The sequence below is a fragment of the Aptenodytes patagonicus genome, chromosome 1 (assembly GCF_965638725.1).
Source record: "Aptenodytes patagonicus chromosome 1, bAptPat1.pri.cur, whole genome shotgun sequence".
Classification (NCBI taxonomy): Eukaryota; Metazoa; Chordata; class Aves; order Sphenisciformes; family Spheniscidae; genus Aptenodytes; species Aptenodytes patagonicus.
Genome location: NC_134949.1, coordinates 160,931,738 through 160,949,655, shown reverse-complemented (window position 1 = coordinate 160,949,655; position 17,918 = coordinate 160,931,738). Strand labels below are relative to the sequence as shown.

Here is a 17,918-nt window from a genome sequence, read left to right as displayed (position 1 = left end):
TATGTGAATTCTTTGTGATCCTTCTCAAAGTGTCTCATTCCATCCCGTTATATCAGCATAATGCTGCTAAAGTCAGTGAAGTTGTCTGGATTCATGTGCTCATGTGCTATATGTGTCTGCATTCATAAACTCAGAAGTTGATGATTCCTTTGAGTCAGGAACGAATTCACCTTACTGTTTAGACCTATCATGTAACCACTGCAGTCTTGAAACTACCTAAACCGTATTCATTTTTCTTAACAGTCAGTAGAACAAACGTTGGGTATAGTGTCACTGTTTGCATGCGGCACTTCTCTCATAATGTAGCAGAAAAATAATTATTTGTTTTGGCCACAGAATTCAATGCTAGGATTGGGAATGTATGTATGGGCCACTGCCAAGCCTGGGCATATAGGGCAAATGCTTCCCACATTATTTTTCACTTTCACAGCCTTCTGTGAAAATATTTGGGCCTCAGTTTGCAAAGACCCTCCACTGTGGCCAGTTTCTGCTTCCCTGGTAATTCTTGTTGATTGCATCAGAAATTTGGAATCAGGCCAAAAATAGGAATATTCCATCCTCCTATCATTAGTTTCACAAACAATTTGATTAGTGGGACAAAAAGAAATTAATTTTATCATATATGCTGTATTTTTAGATTTTAGCCTACATAGTTAATTCTCAGGTAGTTAATGAGTTTTTACCTGCTGGACCTGGTGGCCCTTGTGGTCCTGGAAGTCCAGGAGGTCCTACTTTATCACATAAGGTACAGGATTCACCTTTGTCACCTGAAAAAAAAAACCCCAACAAAACTAATGAATAACAATAAAAAGATTTAAGACAACTGCAAGCAGGTGGATTCAGTGGCAAATGTCAATTTAACACACTTCAAGTTGAAAGAATAAAAATAAATGTGCTACTTCTAATTACATGCTTCAAAGAGAATTCATCAGCAAACTGATATTCAAAATTCTTTAAAATTTTTAAAGGAATGGCATGAAAATCAACTTAAGTCTTATTCTAGGGACAATAATTAACAGATCAGTTAAAAGGGACCAGGCTGAAGAGGATCAAAAAGAAGAAAAGAAATATACACTGGGTATAGAAGAAATAAAAAGATTAAAGCAGAAGGAGAAGCTCTATAGTCACTGCAATTTTGCAGTTTTAGAAAAGCAGTGAGCAGAATGAGATTAGGAAGAATCAGCCATTGTGTAAATGAGTGCAGCTCATTTTTTTATATGTCCATTTAGTCAATGCTGCTAAAACACATGGTTGACAGTCCTATTTATAGGTGTTACAATTTTAGCTTCAATTATACTCATGGCAATGATTCATAAACCACTTCCATTCCCAACTCATTTGCCCCTCTCTAATTCTTCATCTCAGAATTCACATCTTAAATTGCCATGAACAATTGCCATTTACTTAATGGGGCTATACTCAACCCTTTCTTTCTTTCTTCCTAGCTCCTGTTTCAGCCCTGCGCCACCCCTTATCACCTTCCAGCAATGTGTAGGCTAAGTGAAGTGTAAGTGAAGTTTGTGTCACACAACTTAATACACAATATCCTTCTTTTACTCACCAGAGACTCGAGAAACATCTTCCATGTCCATGAACTATTTGTTTAACTAGCTTTAAGTACACTTTGTCTGGATCCAGCCTAACTTGCTCAGCCTCTTTACATACCCAAGCTCCAGGGTACAGAGCATTAGAAAGCAATCACTTTAAATAATATTACCTTTCTCTCCCATCTCTCCTGGAAATCCATCTCTTCCTGGAGGTCCAGGACTACCTGGTGCACCAGGTTCTCCCTGCTGGCATTGGTCAATTCCATCTGCAATGGAAATGCAATAAAGAATATTGTTTGACAAGTGCAAGTTTCCATTATAGGACTATCTATTCATAGATAGAATGTATCTATGAATACGGGTAAGTCAGGATAGCATTTTATTTTTCTATTTGTTTTACTTTGAAAAATTTAACTGGGATTCTGTATTCTAATTCCATATATACTGCTTAAGAAACCCCAAAAATTACAGAGAAAAGACAGGCTCTGTCATAACAAGGTTACAAACAACTTTTACATAAAATCTATTTTTATTGTAAGTTTTGGCTAAGAAAAGTGGTGTGGGTGAAAAATTGCTGGTTTGACCCTGAAGAGAATGGAGAATATTGACTTTCTGAAGAAATTCATTAAGTAGAATTTTTTGTACCCTGACTTTTGTTTTCAATGTTTTAGGAAACCTTCTAGGTCAAGAGCAGCTTGTTAACGTCTATTTAACTTCTTCACACCGATCAAGCTTCCTGAAAACAAGAAACTCCATATGTTAGGAACTTAAATAGGTAACAAATGAGAATATTTAGCAGGCTTGATATGAGAATACAAATTGTGCTTGTTCTGTTTGATTATATGGCAGAGGTTCTGACCCAATACAATATGACATCCCAAGAAGAAATTCTTCTCCCAAGTAACTAGTGATAGGACGAGAGGAAATGGCCTCAAGTTGCGGCAGGGGAGGTTTAGATTGGATGTAAGGAAAAATTTCTTTACTGAGAGAGTGGTGAAACATTGGAAGAGGCTGCCCAGGGAGGTGGTTGAGTCCCCATCCCTGGAGGTATTTAAAAGACGTGTAGATGCGGCACTTAGGGACATGGTTTAGTGGGCATGGTGGTGTTGGGTCGACGGTTGGACTCGATGATCTTAGAGGTCTTTTCCAACCTCAATGATTCTATGATTCTATGACGTCATTCTGGCCAAAGCCAGTAGTCAAAATGTTAATGTGAAGTCTGGCAAGCAACAGTTAAATGAAAAAAAATTGTTTCCCATTATGCACTTGAAGAAAGCTAAAGAAGTGTCTGGGGAAGGAGCAGAATTAAGCAGTGACAGAAACATGTTGTATGAAAAACAGGAATTGCTCTTATTTTTAGGGCAAGGTAAGATTTAGCTATTTAATTCCATATTCTAGGTGCTGGATTTTGTACTGTTTCATTGGCAAACACAGCAACAACTAGACATCTTCAGTTGTTTTTGAACCAAGTATTTTGGTTTAGGAATTCAATAGAGAATAATGTTCCTTTCACAGTTTTAGACTACCTGTAATAAACTACTGTAATAGAGATATCATTCTTTATGTTGAAATGACAATTTAACTCACAATATCAGTATCACCTATAGCAAAAGTTTTCCTTCAATAAAAGAGTTAAAACATCAGTTGTAAGGAGCTATTCAGCATGGACCACTTTCACATGTACTTTTTTCATTGCTTCATTGCAGAGCAAAACCAAAACATTTTTCTCTTTAAAAATGCTTTATCAGAATTATACATAGCTGTATAATTTTGTTATCATTATTACTAATATTATTATGTATTTGTCACATCATTACTAGCTTTTCATTTACCTCTATAAAGCAAGTGTTGACCCCATTCTCCTGTAAGATAATTTCATTTTACAATAAAAACTTCTAGCAGAATAGTATCTCGGTCAGCAGTTCTTACACCTGTTACATAGATTGGTACCGCAGACTTGTAAATTGTGATACTGAACAGCTATCTTTTATGCCAACAATATTAGTATCTGTTATTTTTTTCATTGAAAATCTATAAATATCTCTAAATTGGCACATTAGGACACAGAGGAAATGAATATGTATTAAGGTCAATTATCTGGCTATATTGTAACAGTCCACAAGGTACTTTTGAAGAAATTTTAAAAACATTTAGCAAAGAATCCTTGTCCCAGTGAGGAAACAAGCAGCTCGCTGCATCATGGAACAGCTTTTACTTGGTCCATTAACAACTCAGATATGTTTCTTCCACCATGTAGATGCATTCTGATTATAGCTTTTATAATCTTGTCTCCTTATCCTTTTTTATGTGCATGCAATGTGCATTGTTGAGTCTTCATTGTGAAAAGGAACCGTGTGCTTTACCCACCTGTTTTGCCTGGAGGACCTGGTGGGCCAGGCAACCCTGGGGGACCTGGGAAACCATCTCTTCCAGGGGGTCCGGGTAAAGGGAATCCCGGAGAACCCTTTTCACCTTTTTCACCTCTCTCTCCAGGGACACCAGGTGATCCTATCCTGTCAGGAAGCGGTCGACCTTTGGACAGAGTAAAACATACACGTAAAAAAGTTACAAGCAGGAAGGCAGTAACATTATCAACACATTAACTTCCATTAGGTTTCAGAGAGAAACAGAAAAATGTCAGTGCAAAATGAAAAGGGATTGTATTCTTACTATTGGTGATTTATACAAAATTGAGGTTACATACACACTACAGCTCAGAATAACTCACTTTGGTTAGGTCCCCAGACAAACACTCTTATTCTGTACTAACTGCCTTTCTGAGATTTAGTTTAATCAACTTTTGCTGGGTAGGAAAAAGTGGTGACACAGGACTTAATTTAGCTATTACAATTAGAAACTATTACACTCTTCCTTACCTCATAATAAACCAAATCTTAAACACACCTAGAAAGGGACAGTGTCTCTAAGAACTTCAGTAGATAAGTATTCAACAAAGCTAGCAGATTTCAGGAATGCTAAAACCAAAACTGTTTGTAGGAATTATAAGCAAACAACAGCCAATAAAGAGAAGCAGTTAAACAGCTAGAAAAAACTACTTAAGATCTCCTTTTAGCTATTTGTACAGTCACGCAGGTCTTCATACTTTAATGAGTTATTTCAGTTCACAACTAATCACTAGACTTGATCACTAAACCATTTTGAGCCTTCTGCAACATTGCAGGAAGATATGAAAGTCACACAAATCTCAATTTCTGTAGGGTAATGACAGACTAAGAGCTACTATTTTTCTTGTCTTGTCTCACAGAATTCTTTAGGGACTATTACAGCCTGCGGTATATAGTATCTCCTCCCTAAACTGTGCAAAATTTCCTGGAAGCTATCTGACCCTGGCTCACATTAATTTCATATTTATCTCACTGTCAAGATAGAAAATGTGAGCAAAGGAGGTAATAGTAGTATCACTGTAGGATGTGCTAGAGTCAGGTTTCCACAGATGATTTGCTTAATTTTTAAAAAACAAATATCATGGTTTAGTTCAAACACATGTACATATATACATAATAGCAGTGTTGTCATGAATGTGAAGATGTTAAGACTATGAAAAAGGCAACATTTGCAGGCAAAAGAAATAACTTCTATTAGATCAAGTGACATAGTCAAAAAAAAAGCAGGAAGCCTTCAGGAATGACTTTGATCTAATAAATGTTATTATTTCTCTCTACAAACCTCGTTCTATTATATACATGCAAACACATATAGAGCTGAAGTGAGAGCAAAACAAATTATCTACATATGAGTATCCATACATAGGTACATATGCACATACCCACACACATATTCACATTTTACAACTCTTCTTGCCCAGTGCAGCCATACTCTCTGGGCTCTCTCTGACGACCTGTGCACACTACTTCTTCAATTTAAGCAGAAAGTTATCAGGGCTCTACACAAAGAGCAAGGCTGGATCACATCAGAGACACGAGAAAAGCAATCTACAGGAAGAAATCCCTATCATCATCTAGACGGATGATTAGATCCCCGGAGAGGCCACTGCCTGGGTGTCCTGTAAGTCAGGCAGTAACTGGCAGCAGTTAGGGAGAACACCTCTTGGGACTTTTCACCCAAGAAGAACACAGGAAAAATGTGAACAAAATCAGTGGGCATAAATTCATACCTGGAGGTCCTGGGATTCCTTGTATACCAGGGAAACCTTTAGAAAGAGAAGTTTTCAATTAGGCAATGAAGTCAGTAATGCCAATGTCAGTGAACTTCTAGCACATACTATTTAAGTACACATTACAAGCTAGTATGCCCTGCATCAAAGGTTAAGTTAAATAATCTATAGATATCTGCAAACAATACATTTACAGAAAGGGCCCTGCTGTGTGCCTTCTCCACTGATCTTTCTTCAATAGGGTAAGGTCTGTAATGTGGAAAATGGGAAAGGGAATGCTTGATTTTCCCTGTTTACTGAAGAATTTTGTAAATTATGCAAGCCAATTTTAAGATTAAAATTTAGCTACTGACTCTTTTAAAGAAGTCTCAAGATTCTCTGCATTATTATCCTCTTTATGCTTGTGTTGATTTCCATCTTTCTTAAATAATCTCACTGGCTTATTTAACTGCCATAAAAACAGATCCCAGTTTATCCTTTTCAAATCTATAACTGAAAGGCAGTCTTACTTATGATGAGAAGAAGCATCCTACAAACTACAACAAAATGTAATAACCTGAAAGCAATTAAATAAATAACTGGAACATTTCACTGTCATATAGAGCTCACAGATAGTGCAGTTTTAATTTCCTTTAATAAGAAAACTAAAAGCATAACTCAATCAAAAAGACAAGACAAAATACATACCTTTTTCACCTTTTTGACCTTTCAGTCCAGGCAAACCTGAAACTCCAGGCTCTCCTTTTTCACCAAAGGTATCTACTAGTCCAGTATCTATAACCTAAATCACAGGACAAAGACTAGGACACTAGAAACATACAACTGTGCCCTCGTTTGTATCTCCCCCAACCTGACCTGATCGTACAGATGCCATTTTGTTTTGTGAAAACAATTTTGAGAAGTTTTGGTTATACTTGCAATTTCAGTGATACATAACAACTTCTGTGAGAAGGTTGTAGCTGCTGAGGAATTACCAGAGAAATTAAATATTTCCTATTATACCAAAATTCCTTCATATCGGTAGTAGGATTAAGTGGAGAGCTTTACGGCACCTTTCTGAACAAGAATGATGTCAAGAAACCTCAGCATGGTCTAAGCACTGACCCATTAGGTTTGTATTACCTTTAATTTTAAAATATTATGTTCTGGCAATTTCTGCTAACATTGATCTGAGCTTGACATACAGGATACCAATATTTGCAATAAAATATTCAGGAAGTATTCACCATTTTTCAAATCAAATTAGCAGATGTTGGGAATTTTCCCCCATGTTGGGGAAGCAGCACCATCAATGATCTATTTGTTACTGACTAATCCCATTTTTTATTTGAAGTGTTAAAAAAATTATAGACTGCAAAGCTGACAGACTTACTCTTTTGAACTCTCTTTTAGATACTTTGTATTGATTAACAATGCTTATCATTTTCATAGTCCAAAACATTTGAAATTCATATTCTTTGAGAGCCCCTTTCCCAAATTTCAAACATACTTAAAAGAACTGTATCCAACTCTTGTTTCCATTAAGAAAAAATGAGGACATGACTGATTAGAATGAGATCAGAACATGCACGGTCTCTCTTTTTTTCCTCATTGTTTGAGCACTTTGACTTTCACAAAATTTATATTTTCATTTAAGTTTAAAATAAAACAAGAGTTTATTTTACTTACTCTTCCTGGAGGTCCTGGAAAACCTTGTTCACCTTTGTCACCCTAAATCAGAATACAATTTAAATTTTAAATACAGCTCAGATTTTCTTCCCCACAAAATAGTATTTCCTTAGCAAATGAACACTTTGATACAGATTCATACAACTTCCAAATGATAAGCACCTGGACCACTATAATAAGCAGTAAATAGTTAGTTTGTGGGCCTGTACTGCTTTACACTATGTAAAGAGAAACTGGGATTTTTAGGAAAGTACATTTGTACATATGCTGGCTGGGCAAAGAGCTTGTGAAAATAAAGCCTGCATTAATCAATTCATATAAGAGATCTAAACCAGGGATACCTAAGCTACCTTAATTTTGACTGTTCCTAGTCTCTGAGTGATGACTTTACAACTTAGTAACATTCATTTAATATTGCTTTATGTATATTTATGTTTTAATGCACATCTATGAACACGCCATACAAGCTCTTAACTCCTCATTCTGTGTGATGGGAAGCAAAGGCCGCTACTACGCACCTTCGTACCAGGCTCCCCGGCTCGTCCTGGAATCCCAAATCCACCAGGCAAACCCTGAGTGTAGAAGACAGCAAAACCAGAAAAGACAAATATAGTTGCGTCTTAGCTCTGGCAGCATCAAAGTTTTAAATTTTCAGACCAGTCACTAATTCACTGAAAGCAACAACTTTAAGTAAACAGTTCAGAAGGCTAGAAAATTTCAACCATTTATAATACGCCGACAGTTCTTTGTTTCGAACATAAGAAACAGTACTGGAAATTCAGTAAAATACATACAGGTTCTCCTTTTGGTCCTGGTTCACCATCTTTTCCAGGCTTTCCCTGTAAAACACCAAGTTCCACTCAGCTTAAACAGATGGCCACATACATGCAATTTCTGAATACAGTGGGTGAAACACTAGAACAAAATAATCGCTATTGTAATGCATTAACCGAAGTGTGGTAACACAGCTAACAGTGCAGAGGGTACAAAGCAGGCGAATTGTGACTGCCTACTGCTTATATTACTCAACATCCTACAAGCTGCAGAATTAAATAAAATCCTGCAAATCTGTTCCCAGAGCCAGGAATAACATACGGATTTCCCAGTCAAGGACGCTTCAAGACAAAATATATCAACAGCACAGGAAACTGGAACCAGACCCAGAAACTTTTCCCTTCATAGGAATCCCTTTCTATATATATACTCTCCAGCCTCACAAAACCTTTATTCATGGACATTCGGTGGCTCAGTTTCAGCAGAAGGCTTGGAGAGTGGCCTCGTATCAGATCGTGTGGTTATCCAGTGGTAAAAAACACTTCCTCTAAATTGAAAGCTGTAATTTCACATTAATTAAAAATATGATCTGTAAAGTCAGGAGAGTCTTCAAATGTGCACTGTGATTGTAATTAATCATATGGTTTCATTCCATGAAACTGGAATATCAGATCTTAACTTATGTTCATCTTTCAAGCCTTATCTTAATTTCAGAAGTAGCTATGATTTCCTTGAACAGCAACAATTATGTATAAAATATCTTAGAAACTTTGCTCAGGGAACTCTGCAGACACTGAAAGATGTATTTTTTAACAATTCAAAGATGCTCTGGTTTCCTCAACAAGTTCTAGGCCAACATTTCTCCGTCCTTCTAGCTTTCAAGCACTCATTTACTGTAAGAGTAAAAACGCATACATGATAGCAAGGATAATCCCATCGCGTATCTTTACTGAAAGGATGATAGAACATTCGACCTTGAAGTATATTAGAGAGGGAGATTTTCTCTTTTTCAGATTGAAGTACAATTCAATGCCTGTAGATGTGCTGGGTCTTTTGCGAACAGTTTATGAAGACCCACAATTTGAGAAACAATACTTTAGATACGTTTTCATGTAGAAAACGTATGGTTTTGCTACCAGCTCAGCTATGAAAGATATAGCATGACTGATGCAGAAGTTGTATGGATGAGACTACGATGTAGGTCAGACTAGGCAAATGTAACAGACCTTATGGCCAGGCTAGAAACCAGCAAGCAAAGATATCTCAGGCATCTGAATTTTTTCCTCCGTTCCTCTTCTTTGTAAGAAACGGTACCTTTAGGCTAAGCAGGCTTATTTAGTAGATTGCACGTAAGACTATTTGAAATAAATTCAACACGTTCCATTTAGCTAAAGTCATTCCTACAGTGATTCATTTTTCTTTGCTTTTCCTTCTGTTCCGGAATGACTTAATCTTGCTTCAGCTGGGATCAGTGGGAGTCTTGCCTTTGCCTTCAGCACTGCAAGCTACTGTTAGGTGTCTTTAGTTATCTGAAAGCATGTTACATACTAATAATACTCTATGTTATTACTACCTTGACTTATACACCTGTCCTACAGCAAAACTTGCTGGTTTGAAAAATACCAAATTTGCTGTTTCACTAATAGTTACTGAGTTTAATTAGCTTATGGAAACAATGCAATGACTGTAATTATGGTATTGATAAAGTTGAGCATACTTACACGTGGACCAGGCTTCCCAGGTTCACCCTTTTCTCCTTTGAAACCTGAACCTGGCAATCCCTGGAAAATAAATACACACCAGATTAATAATACTGCCAAATTCTAAAGTAAACTTGCTTTTATCAAATAGCTATAAAGATATCCAGGGCCATTATCATATTCTTCATAATTTTTATAGCAATTAAAAAAAATTCTACACAATACTTACTGGGGCTCCCTGTTCACCCTTTTCACCTGGATCACCCTAATGAAATTATAAAAAAAAAAGTAGATTAGTAAGCAAAATCTTAACCATTATTAATTTAGGTTGTAAATCATTTAATTCTTCATGTCAGAAAAAGCACATTTGACTCTGTTCTCCACTTCAAGAACTATGCCTAATAGTATGATGTGCAAGAAGTTAGACAAACACAAAATGCTAATCCATTAAGCTAGTTTATTGTACTAGTATATTTTGTTTAGCCTGCCTAATTCAATAATTGAAAAATTCATTAACACTCAGATTCCATGAATGTGACTGGTATATGAAAAGTCCAGTATAAGCTACTTAATTCAAATTTTTAGAATATTTGGTGTCTACAGGACTACGTTTATCAATCCTCCTTCCTCAGAAAGTCCTCTGCTGTATGCATTACTTATTTACGCGATTATTTATGCATTTATCATTTTATCATATATTTTTCAGAGAAACTTCTAGAAAGACAAACAAAATTCATTCATGAAGTAAAACAGGGAGAAATTTTTGAAGAATTGGCTGTAGGTGACTTCATATTCTCTTTTTCCTGTTTTATTTTTGTTTGCTAATTCCTATTGATCATATTTTAATGAAGAGTACAACAAGATTAATCATTTGAGGTCTCACCTTTTCTCCCCTTATGATTTCACTCCCTTTTTCTTTCATATGTGGTGCTGGTCCTGGGGGGCCTGGGGGGCCCCTTACCCCTTGTTCTCCCTGTCAACACCAAATCCAGGATAGTCCATTGAAAACAGTACTGACACTGAGAACAAACGTTACTAAGACAAATACCATTAAAGAGAACTACCACTTGCTTTTAAAAATATAGCTAAATGGGTTCTTTTAAATTCTTATTTCAGTAAAATCAATCAGAGAAAGGGTTACATACACAGTTACAGGAGACACAACTGTATAATGGGTGACAGACAGAGACTGCCCTGAAGAAAGATCTCTGAATCTCCTTTTAGGGTGAAGATTGATTAATACCGAATATCAAGAACATATCAAACTCATTATTATAATAGTACAAAGCTTTTTAGTGCCTCCTTTAGGAGGAAGGAGATTAGGAGGAAAGAGGTCAGGTGCAAAAAGTTGATGCCTGAAGGAAAATGTTAGTCAAAGCTTATAGTGTTCCATCAGCTTTACAACTGTCCGTAAAGGCCAACTTCAAGGTGGTAACTGTGGATCATACTTTTTTAGTACGTATGTGTCCATAGCAGGGTCAGAACCTCATCTCCTTATATAATGCAAAAGCACTATATTTTACAGTAAAACACCTCCAAAAAGGCTTGATACACTTCTGTCAAGCAGTAATGCATAGCAATGCCATTTGTTTTTTGCTAAAGACAAACCTGAGGAGTCCAAGATATCTCCACATACTTCTGTGGCCAACATTTTTCAAGAAATTTTATGATAACAAGTTAAACTCACCGTGTCATGCAGCAAAAAATTCTAACCATTAGGAATAGCATGGCTCAAAATACATAAATAAGGTGGTGGATAAAAAAACACCACCTAAGTAACATAATTTACTTATACTCCAAAAGGCCTCTGTCAATGACACTCATGAGAAGCTTCTGGAGAAGGGCTGAAGCACACTATCAATTTACCAAATAACCCATGACTACATGCATTTCTTAGCTCCTGAAAATGCAACATAAGGCACTTTAGCCTAGACCTCTCAGTGGGTGAGGTAATGCATTAAACGTAACATGTTTTACCTCCCATTTGATGCTGGTTAAGAGAATAAATGGGATCCTGGAGCACATCTTCTGGCTTAGTTTCATTCAAAAGTAAACCTGCCTGTGTGCTCTGCAAACTGCTCCTGGTTGCATCAAAACAAAAGCTGTCCCCAGTAAAAGGGGACAACTGAAAGATCTGCTTCAAAAGTATAAACTACCAATCCAAACTAAGGCAGACAGGCCCTCAAGAGTCCTGCCACAATTAATTCTGATAATTCTGCACAGCACATTAAACCTCACCCCTCAGAACTAAACCGATTTCAAATAAATCTCATGATGAGTCCTAATATACAGAGTAAATGTCTCCAGATCTGCCTACTGCCAACTAAAGTAGTTGGTACTAGTCACAGCTGGAAAACAGGATAATGACCTAAATTAATGTCAGGTATAACATCACCATGAACAAAGTCTGTAACCATTCATGACTTCTGTTCATTTAGGTGTAAGTTACAGATTTACTCAAGTCTTCAAAAAATTACAACGTTGATTTTCTCCATAGATTGATTCCAACAGTTTACTTATTTAAAACAAAGCATCAAGAATATTTCTGACAGTTGTTCTCTAGGAGTTTTCAAAACAGACTTACCTTTTCACCTTTGGGACCCTGAAAGCCCAACCCCATGTAGCCCTGAAAATAAAAATTACACATACTTAGCCAATTTTTATCAGCAGTGCATACGTGCATACACACACATATATGAAGGTATTCTGTACACGGCAAAAGTTAAGAGAGGATATAAAAGACAGGATATGTCTTTTAAATGCACATGTGAAACAAATAAATAATTATGTCCTAACCCTCCCTGTTGTTTTCTTAAGTCAGCAATTTGTGAAAAAATATATAGAATGAAATTTATCGGATAATTTTATTGTCAGTATGATCTTTTTTCATCACTTTACTGAAAATTTTGACATTTTCAGATGAGTTCAAATAATCACAGAATGTTGTAATTACTACTGATTTGATCACGTGAGGTAACAGATCCAAACAAATTTGATAAAAACCTAAAAAATGCGTTAAAAATCTCTCTTTATGATGCTCATTAAGACATAAAAACAGATTATTTTTTAGTGTAGAAAACCCACTTTTCTAGGACCATTTGTTTCCAGCTTTTTGGGGAACTGGTGTGCCAAATAAATAAACAAATAGACTTAATCCTTATAATAAAAAGAGTCTTACCTTCTCGCCTGGGAGTCCTGGTGGCCCTGGGGGACCCTACAAAACAGTACACTTTAGCATATATATGTATATAGTACACTAGTTGGAATAATGCCTTATTCTATAACGATAGCAAAAATGCAAATCTTTCCATTAAATCAAGATGTAAAGTCTTTTTCTGCTACTGTCCATAACTCACAACTTAAAATAAATAATAAAACCAAACAGAATCTGTCTAAGTTATCCCATCAGACCTTGTTTTGCACTTAAGAGTGTTGGACCTAAACAGGATCTAGACAGGAGACAATCAAAAAAAAGTCTATGGTACTGCACTGTAATATAATTTTATTGCTGACTTTTTTTTTTTTTGCAGTTTTGCATGCTAGATATTACTCCTCACCCTTCTTTCATTAAAGTTGTTCTTTTTCACATCAGCAAGTGCAAATGCTGACTAAACTGTACTACCATTTTCCTTTACATTACTTTCAGTTTTCTTCAGAAGGGTAAGAAATCTCACAGAGCTCACTGTAATAGCCAGAAACACTGGGTGGACTTTTACCAAATGGAAATAACTGATGCCTGCTAGTGTTACCTGCATCCAGTACAGGAAGACAAGATATTAGGTATCTGTTAGACCTGTCAAAATGTCAAATAGCTGAAATGCCTTCAGCATTTGGTAATTACCATAGTAACAGACAGTTGATATCCTGATTTCCACAGTACTACTTACCGTGGCTGCCCATAAGAACAACCTCAGCAAACATTTTGATTTAGATCTGGCTGCTAGGTTTGTGGGTTTTTTTCTATAAATTAAGTGGGGGAAGAGGGGAAAGGAGGAATAACTATTACAACTCCTCCCACACAAAAATACCCTCAAAGCCTGCAAGAAGAGAAGATGACTGTAGGAGCAGCTGCTATTGAAAACCTATGTTACCTAGTCATTCCTGCCACGGTAGAGTCCAGGAGGCTAAACATGAAGCCTGGAACCACAGGTTATCTTTCCCAAATCCCCACAAACACCAGCTATACACACCTTGTAGAACTTTCCTGTAATAAAGCTCTACAAGTAAAGTGCAAATCACCATGAGAGGAAACTTACTGGATCTCCTGGAGGACCTTGTGGCCCCATTGGTCCCTGAAACCCTGGAGTTCCAGGTGGACCCTATGAAAAATTAAAACGGCATAATTAAAAAGTGATATTTATTTCGTAATTTCATGATACTGTTATAATTTTAATTCAAGCTCACTGCTATTCAAACATCATTTAGACTTACAGGTAGTCCAGGTTGGCCAGGAAAGCCTTTATCACCTTTTAGCACACTAGGAGGTAAAAGACCGATCACTTCACCTGGATCTCCCTATAACAAGAAAAGAAGAAGAAGAATACTTGAACATCCATTCAAATACATTCCAAAACAGTAATATTGAGATGAGAGGAAAGTTGGAGCTATGCAAAGTTCAGAATCATTTGGAAAGCTGACTTAAAAAAAGTCACCTTACTTCTTTTAATTCAGCTGAAACATAGCAAGAGATATTAAAAGTTAAGACCTTAATTGCCAAATGTCCTTTAAAACCACCTGAAGTGATTCCAGCACCAAATCTTCCTGCATACCCTAATTTCCTATACCATAATGGGTAGTCAGAAAGATTTTCTTACCAAATCTATCACTACTAGTGTCACCACACAATGGGAGCATCTGACCTGGCTGCTGAGAGAAGCGGTAACCTCACAATCTCTTTTCCAGGCTGAGATCTTCAGTTTTATACCTAATTTTGACATAAAAGCCATTTAAGGCATCCCTTTTCTTCAAAAAACAAATCCACTTTGTCTTACTTTAGAAAACTATTCTGATCATTTTCCACTTCTTTATGTCTCTTTTTTTGATAGCAGAAGATCCCATTTTTCCTGCATTTTTGTACAAAGTTGCAATATTGTAAGTGATTTTATTTCAGGAGTTGTGTACCTATGCATACATGCCTAGGGAAGAAACATTCCAGTACTTCATTGTTTATAGACTAAAGTCAGTTCTTCCCATGTGAGAGAAAGAGAAAAGGGCATTTTACAACTTCAGGTAGTCATGTCATTACAAATCTGAGATTACATTTACAGTTATATTTAGCTTACAGTTCCAAATTATATCTGTTCATCTTAAAGAGCAAAAGCTCTCTGTTGACATTCAATTATTTCATTCTCCAGCTCACAAAACGCACTCAGATACCTAGTTAGGTAATTTTTTTCTTTATGAAAACTGTTTAGTATATGTTGGATGCTTCTCATATTGTGGGCTATATGACTTTCTTCCACAAACATTATCTATTTGAAACTATTTAGATAAGTGAAATGCCAATATCAAAACAAATGTTTGAACCATAAAATCTATCTACATCTTTATGCACAATTGGGTGGTCACCATACTACTTATACATCATTAATGATATGTACTATTTTTTTCTGTTGTAATCCTTGTAATACTTACACTTTTAGGACCTGCATGGAACAACACATATGTTCAATTGTTACTAGCTGGAGGTCACCCCACTGTCTTTATTTAGTGGGACTGCAGAACAGAGTACAAAGTGAAACATGCCAGTACAATTTTTCAGTCCTCCAGTAAGGACTGCTAGTCTTAGAGGGTGTAGAGTTGACCCTAACTCTTATTGTTAGAAGCAGGATATGAACACACGTAGAGTAAAATGTACCTTCATTCCAGGAGGTCCTGGGGGTCCCTGTGGAAAAAGACATATTTGATGTTATTCTTCCTCAGTATTGTATATTTTATATCTTATACTCTATATAATTTCATATAGTTATATTTGCATTTCAAGAATCAGGGTTGAAACAAGTGAATCAAGCATGAAAGAATCTACTTACTATGCTCCCAGTCAGTCCTGGTAAACCTGGGGGACCTACTGGACCTCTTTCACCCTGAGGGGAACAGAGAAATTGGTTTTGTTTAGGGAACATATGCTTGAGGGATGTTTTTATTTCAACACAGAGGTGCTGTTATAAACATATGTAAATGTCACCTTTGTGCCATTACATCCTGGAATGCCAGGTGGACCAGGAGGGCCATCTTGTCCAGGAATGCCCTACATGAAAAGAGAGTAAAGAAGTTAGCAATATTAGCAATAATCCAGGTCAGATGTCACGATTAAATCTTCTATCTTCTTTGTAAAAATACATATACTTCATACGTACAGGAAGGCCTGGGTTTCCTGGAAAGCCTGATGCTCCTGGGGGGCCCTGCAATTGACAAAAACATAAACTGAAATGACAAACCCACGAAACAGCAACGACAAGCTAGAGCTCAAGTCACATCTCCAGTGGTGACAGTCAAAAAACAATTAACAGTTTCTTTTAAACTTCCTTGACAAAATAGCTCTAATCTTCAAAACCTCTCAAACATGGCACCTTAGTAATCAATAACTGAAAGCAACTTTTTATATTTCTTTAACTTTTTAAGCAGCAATATGGATTTCCTTCTACAGGAACTGGACCAGAGCCTTATGCACAGGAAAAAAGGAATGCAGAGGTGCTGTCTTCTCACAACCATTGTTCCCAAAATGAAATTTACTGTAGGCACCTCTTCATAGCAGAAGAGGATGTTAACACACCGTAAAGATGCTTCTCTATCTTTCATACTCCACATCAGTGTATCAATTCATCCTTATTATCAAAAAACCTACCGGGTTGAGACAACTCTTTCCCCTTGAACAGCTTTCCAGTGTAATGAATCAGGAGTTTGACTCGGCACATCATTTTCATCCTACCAGCTTATTTATTCATGCAGTATTTCCTAATACATGTACTGTGAAGCAGAAAAGATGTATGGGGATCCTGTGCTCCAATAGTATATTTACATCCTCCAAAACTTTATAATTGCTAAAATATAGTCTACTTGCACTGTAGCACACAAACACATTTGCCAGGAGACGCCAATTCACTTTAACACTCAGGATACCCCAGGGTATCATGAACATCATAGACTGAAATAAGGATTTCTTGATCTAGCAGAATACACCCTCTGTAATAGCTCAGAAACTGCAGTTGATTCAGTAAATTCTATGTGCTGCAGCAACTGCAGGCAAATGGAGAACAAAACTGAGATGGCATTTTGGAAATCTGTGGACAAGAGGGTATAGCTGAAAATGTATGCACCATTACTGGTCAAGTCATTCGAATCCTCTTTCATCATTACATTACGAAATGTGAAAGTGCTCAGAATGAGCCTGGCACCTCACAAAACCTCAAAAGACATGGCCCTGGCTAATATGATGTGCTAAAATAGGTGTTATATAAGTGCCACATTAAACAGAAATGACAACAGGAAGGTTACAGGCATATTCACAGCCTCTTCTAGCAAAGTCAAGAGATCTTTGTCCCTGGCTTTAATTCGGCTCTGCACATTTTTAACATGTATGTACGCATGGGTGTGTCAGCTACTCTGCTGGATTGCTTCAAGGAGGTTAGATGGCAAACATAAAGGAGAATTTTGCATGAGGTAATAAGGTTGGTTCATATTCAAGCTGGAAAAAAGCCTCTTGGTATGTCAGAAAGATATCAAAGGCATATTAAAACCAGTGCTGTTGATGCAGTGGTAAGTGCCAGGTGAAAATGCAAATTAACAAAGGCACTGACTGCCCAATGCAGAAAGAACTTCAAAGGCAAAAGCAAGAATTTTGAAATTATTGTGCAGAACAAGGGGATGCCATTGATTAACTCAAAGAAGAGACTAACTCCGTCTTGCACTTGAATGCAGCCATGGCGAGTTAAAGACATATAAACCCACAGACATCAGAATTGCAAAAAAGTAAGTTAGAACTCACTCTCGTTCCTTTTGTTCCTGGCAGTCCTGGTTCTCCAGTATCACCCTGCAAAGGAAAAGAAATAGCTTTGTCTTTCCTAGGGACAACAATTTAGGGAAATCTGAGTGTTT

The 17,918-nt window shown here is 36.8% G+C and overlaps 1 protein-coding gene across 1 annotated transcript in view; it reads right to left on the bottom strand.

The window, feature by feature from the left end:
* The window catches only part of COL4A1 (collagen type IV alpha 1 chain), a 135,425-nt gene that overhangs the window by 38,721 nt on the left and 78,786 nt on the right, over nucleotides 1–17,918 (bottom strand). Inside the window, exons 4-23 of the mRNA XM_076361127.1 lie at nucleotides 17,809–17,853; nucleotides 16,181–16,225; nucleotides 16,009–16,071; nucleotides 15,854–15,907; nucleotides 15,682–15,708; nucleotides 14,256–14,339; nucleotides 14,081–14,143; nucleotides 13,003–13,038; nucleotides 12,409–12,450; nucleotides 10,708–10,797; nucleotides 10,054–10,089; nucleotides 9,846–9,905; nucleotides 8,145–8,189; nucleotides 7,869–7,922; nucleotides 7,351–7,392; nucleotides 6,370–6,463; nucleotides 5,683–5,718; nucleotides 3,915–4,079; nucleotides 1,718–1,813; nucleotides 684–767 (exon numbers count right to left, since the gene is read on the bottom strand). Coding sequence (XP_076217242.1) covers nucleotides 684–767; nucleotides 1,718–1,813; nucleotides 3,915–4,079; nucleotides 5,683–5,718; nucleotides 6,370–6,463; nucleotides 7,351–7,392; nucleotides 7,869–7,922; nucleotides 8,145–8,189; nucleotides 9,846–9,905; nucleotides 10,054–10,089; nucleotides 10,708–10,797; nucleotides 12,409–12,450; nucleotides 13,003–13,038; nucleotides 14,081–14,143; nucleotides 14,256–14,339; nucleotides 15,682–15,708; nucleotides 15,854–15,907; nucleotides 16,009–16,071; nucleotides 16,181–16,225; nucleotides 17,809–17,853 — 1,261 coding nt within the window. The remainder of the gene's footprint in view (nucleotides 1–683; nucleotides 768–1,717; nucleotides 1,814–3,914; nucleotides 4,080–5,682; nucleotides 5,719–6,369; nucleotides 6,464–7,350; nucleotides 7,393–7,868; nucleotides 7,923–8,144; nucleotides 8,190–9,845; nucleotides 9,906–10,053; nucleotides 10,090–10,707; nucleotides 10,798–12,408; nucleotides 12,451–13,002; nucleotides 13,039–14,080; nucleotides 14,144–14,255; nucleotides 14,340–15,681; nucleotides 15,709–15,853; nucleotides 15,908–16,008; nucleotides 16,072–16,180; nucleotides 16,226–17,808; nucleotides 17,854–17,918) is intronic.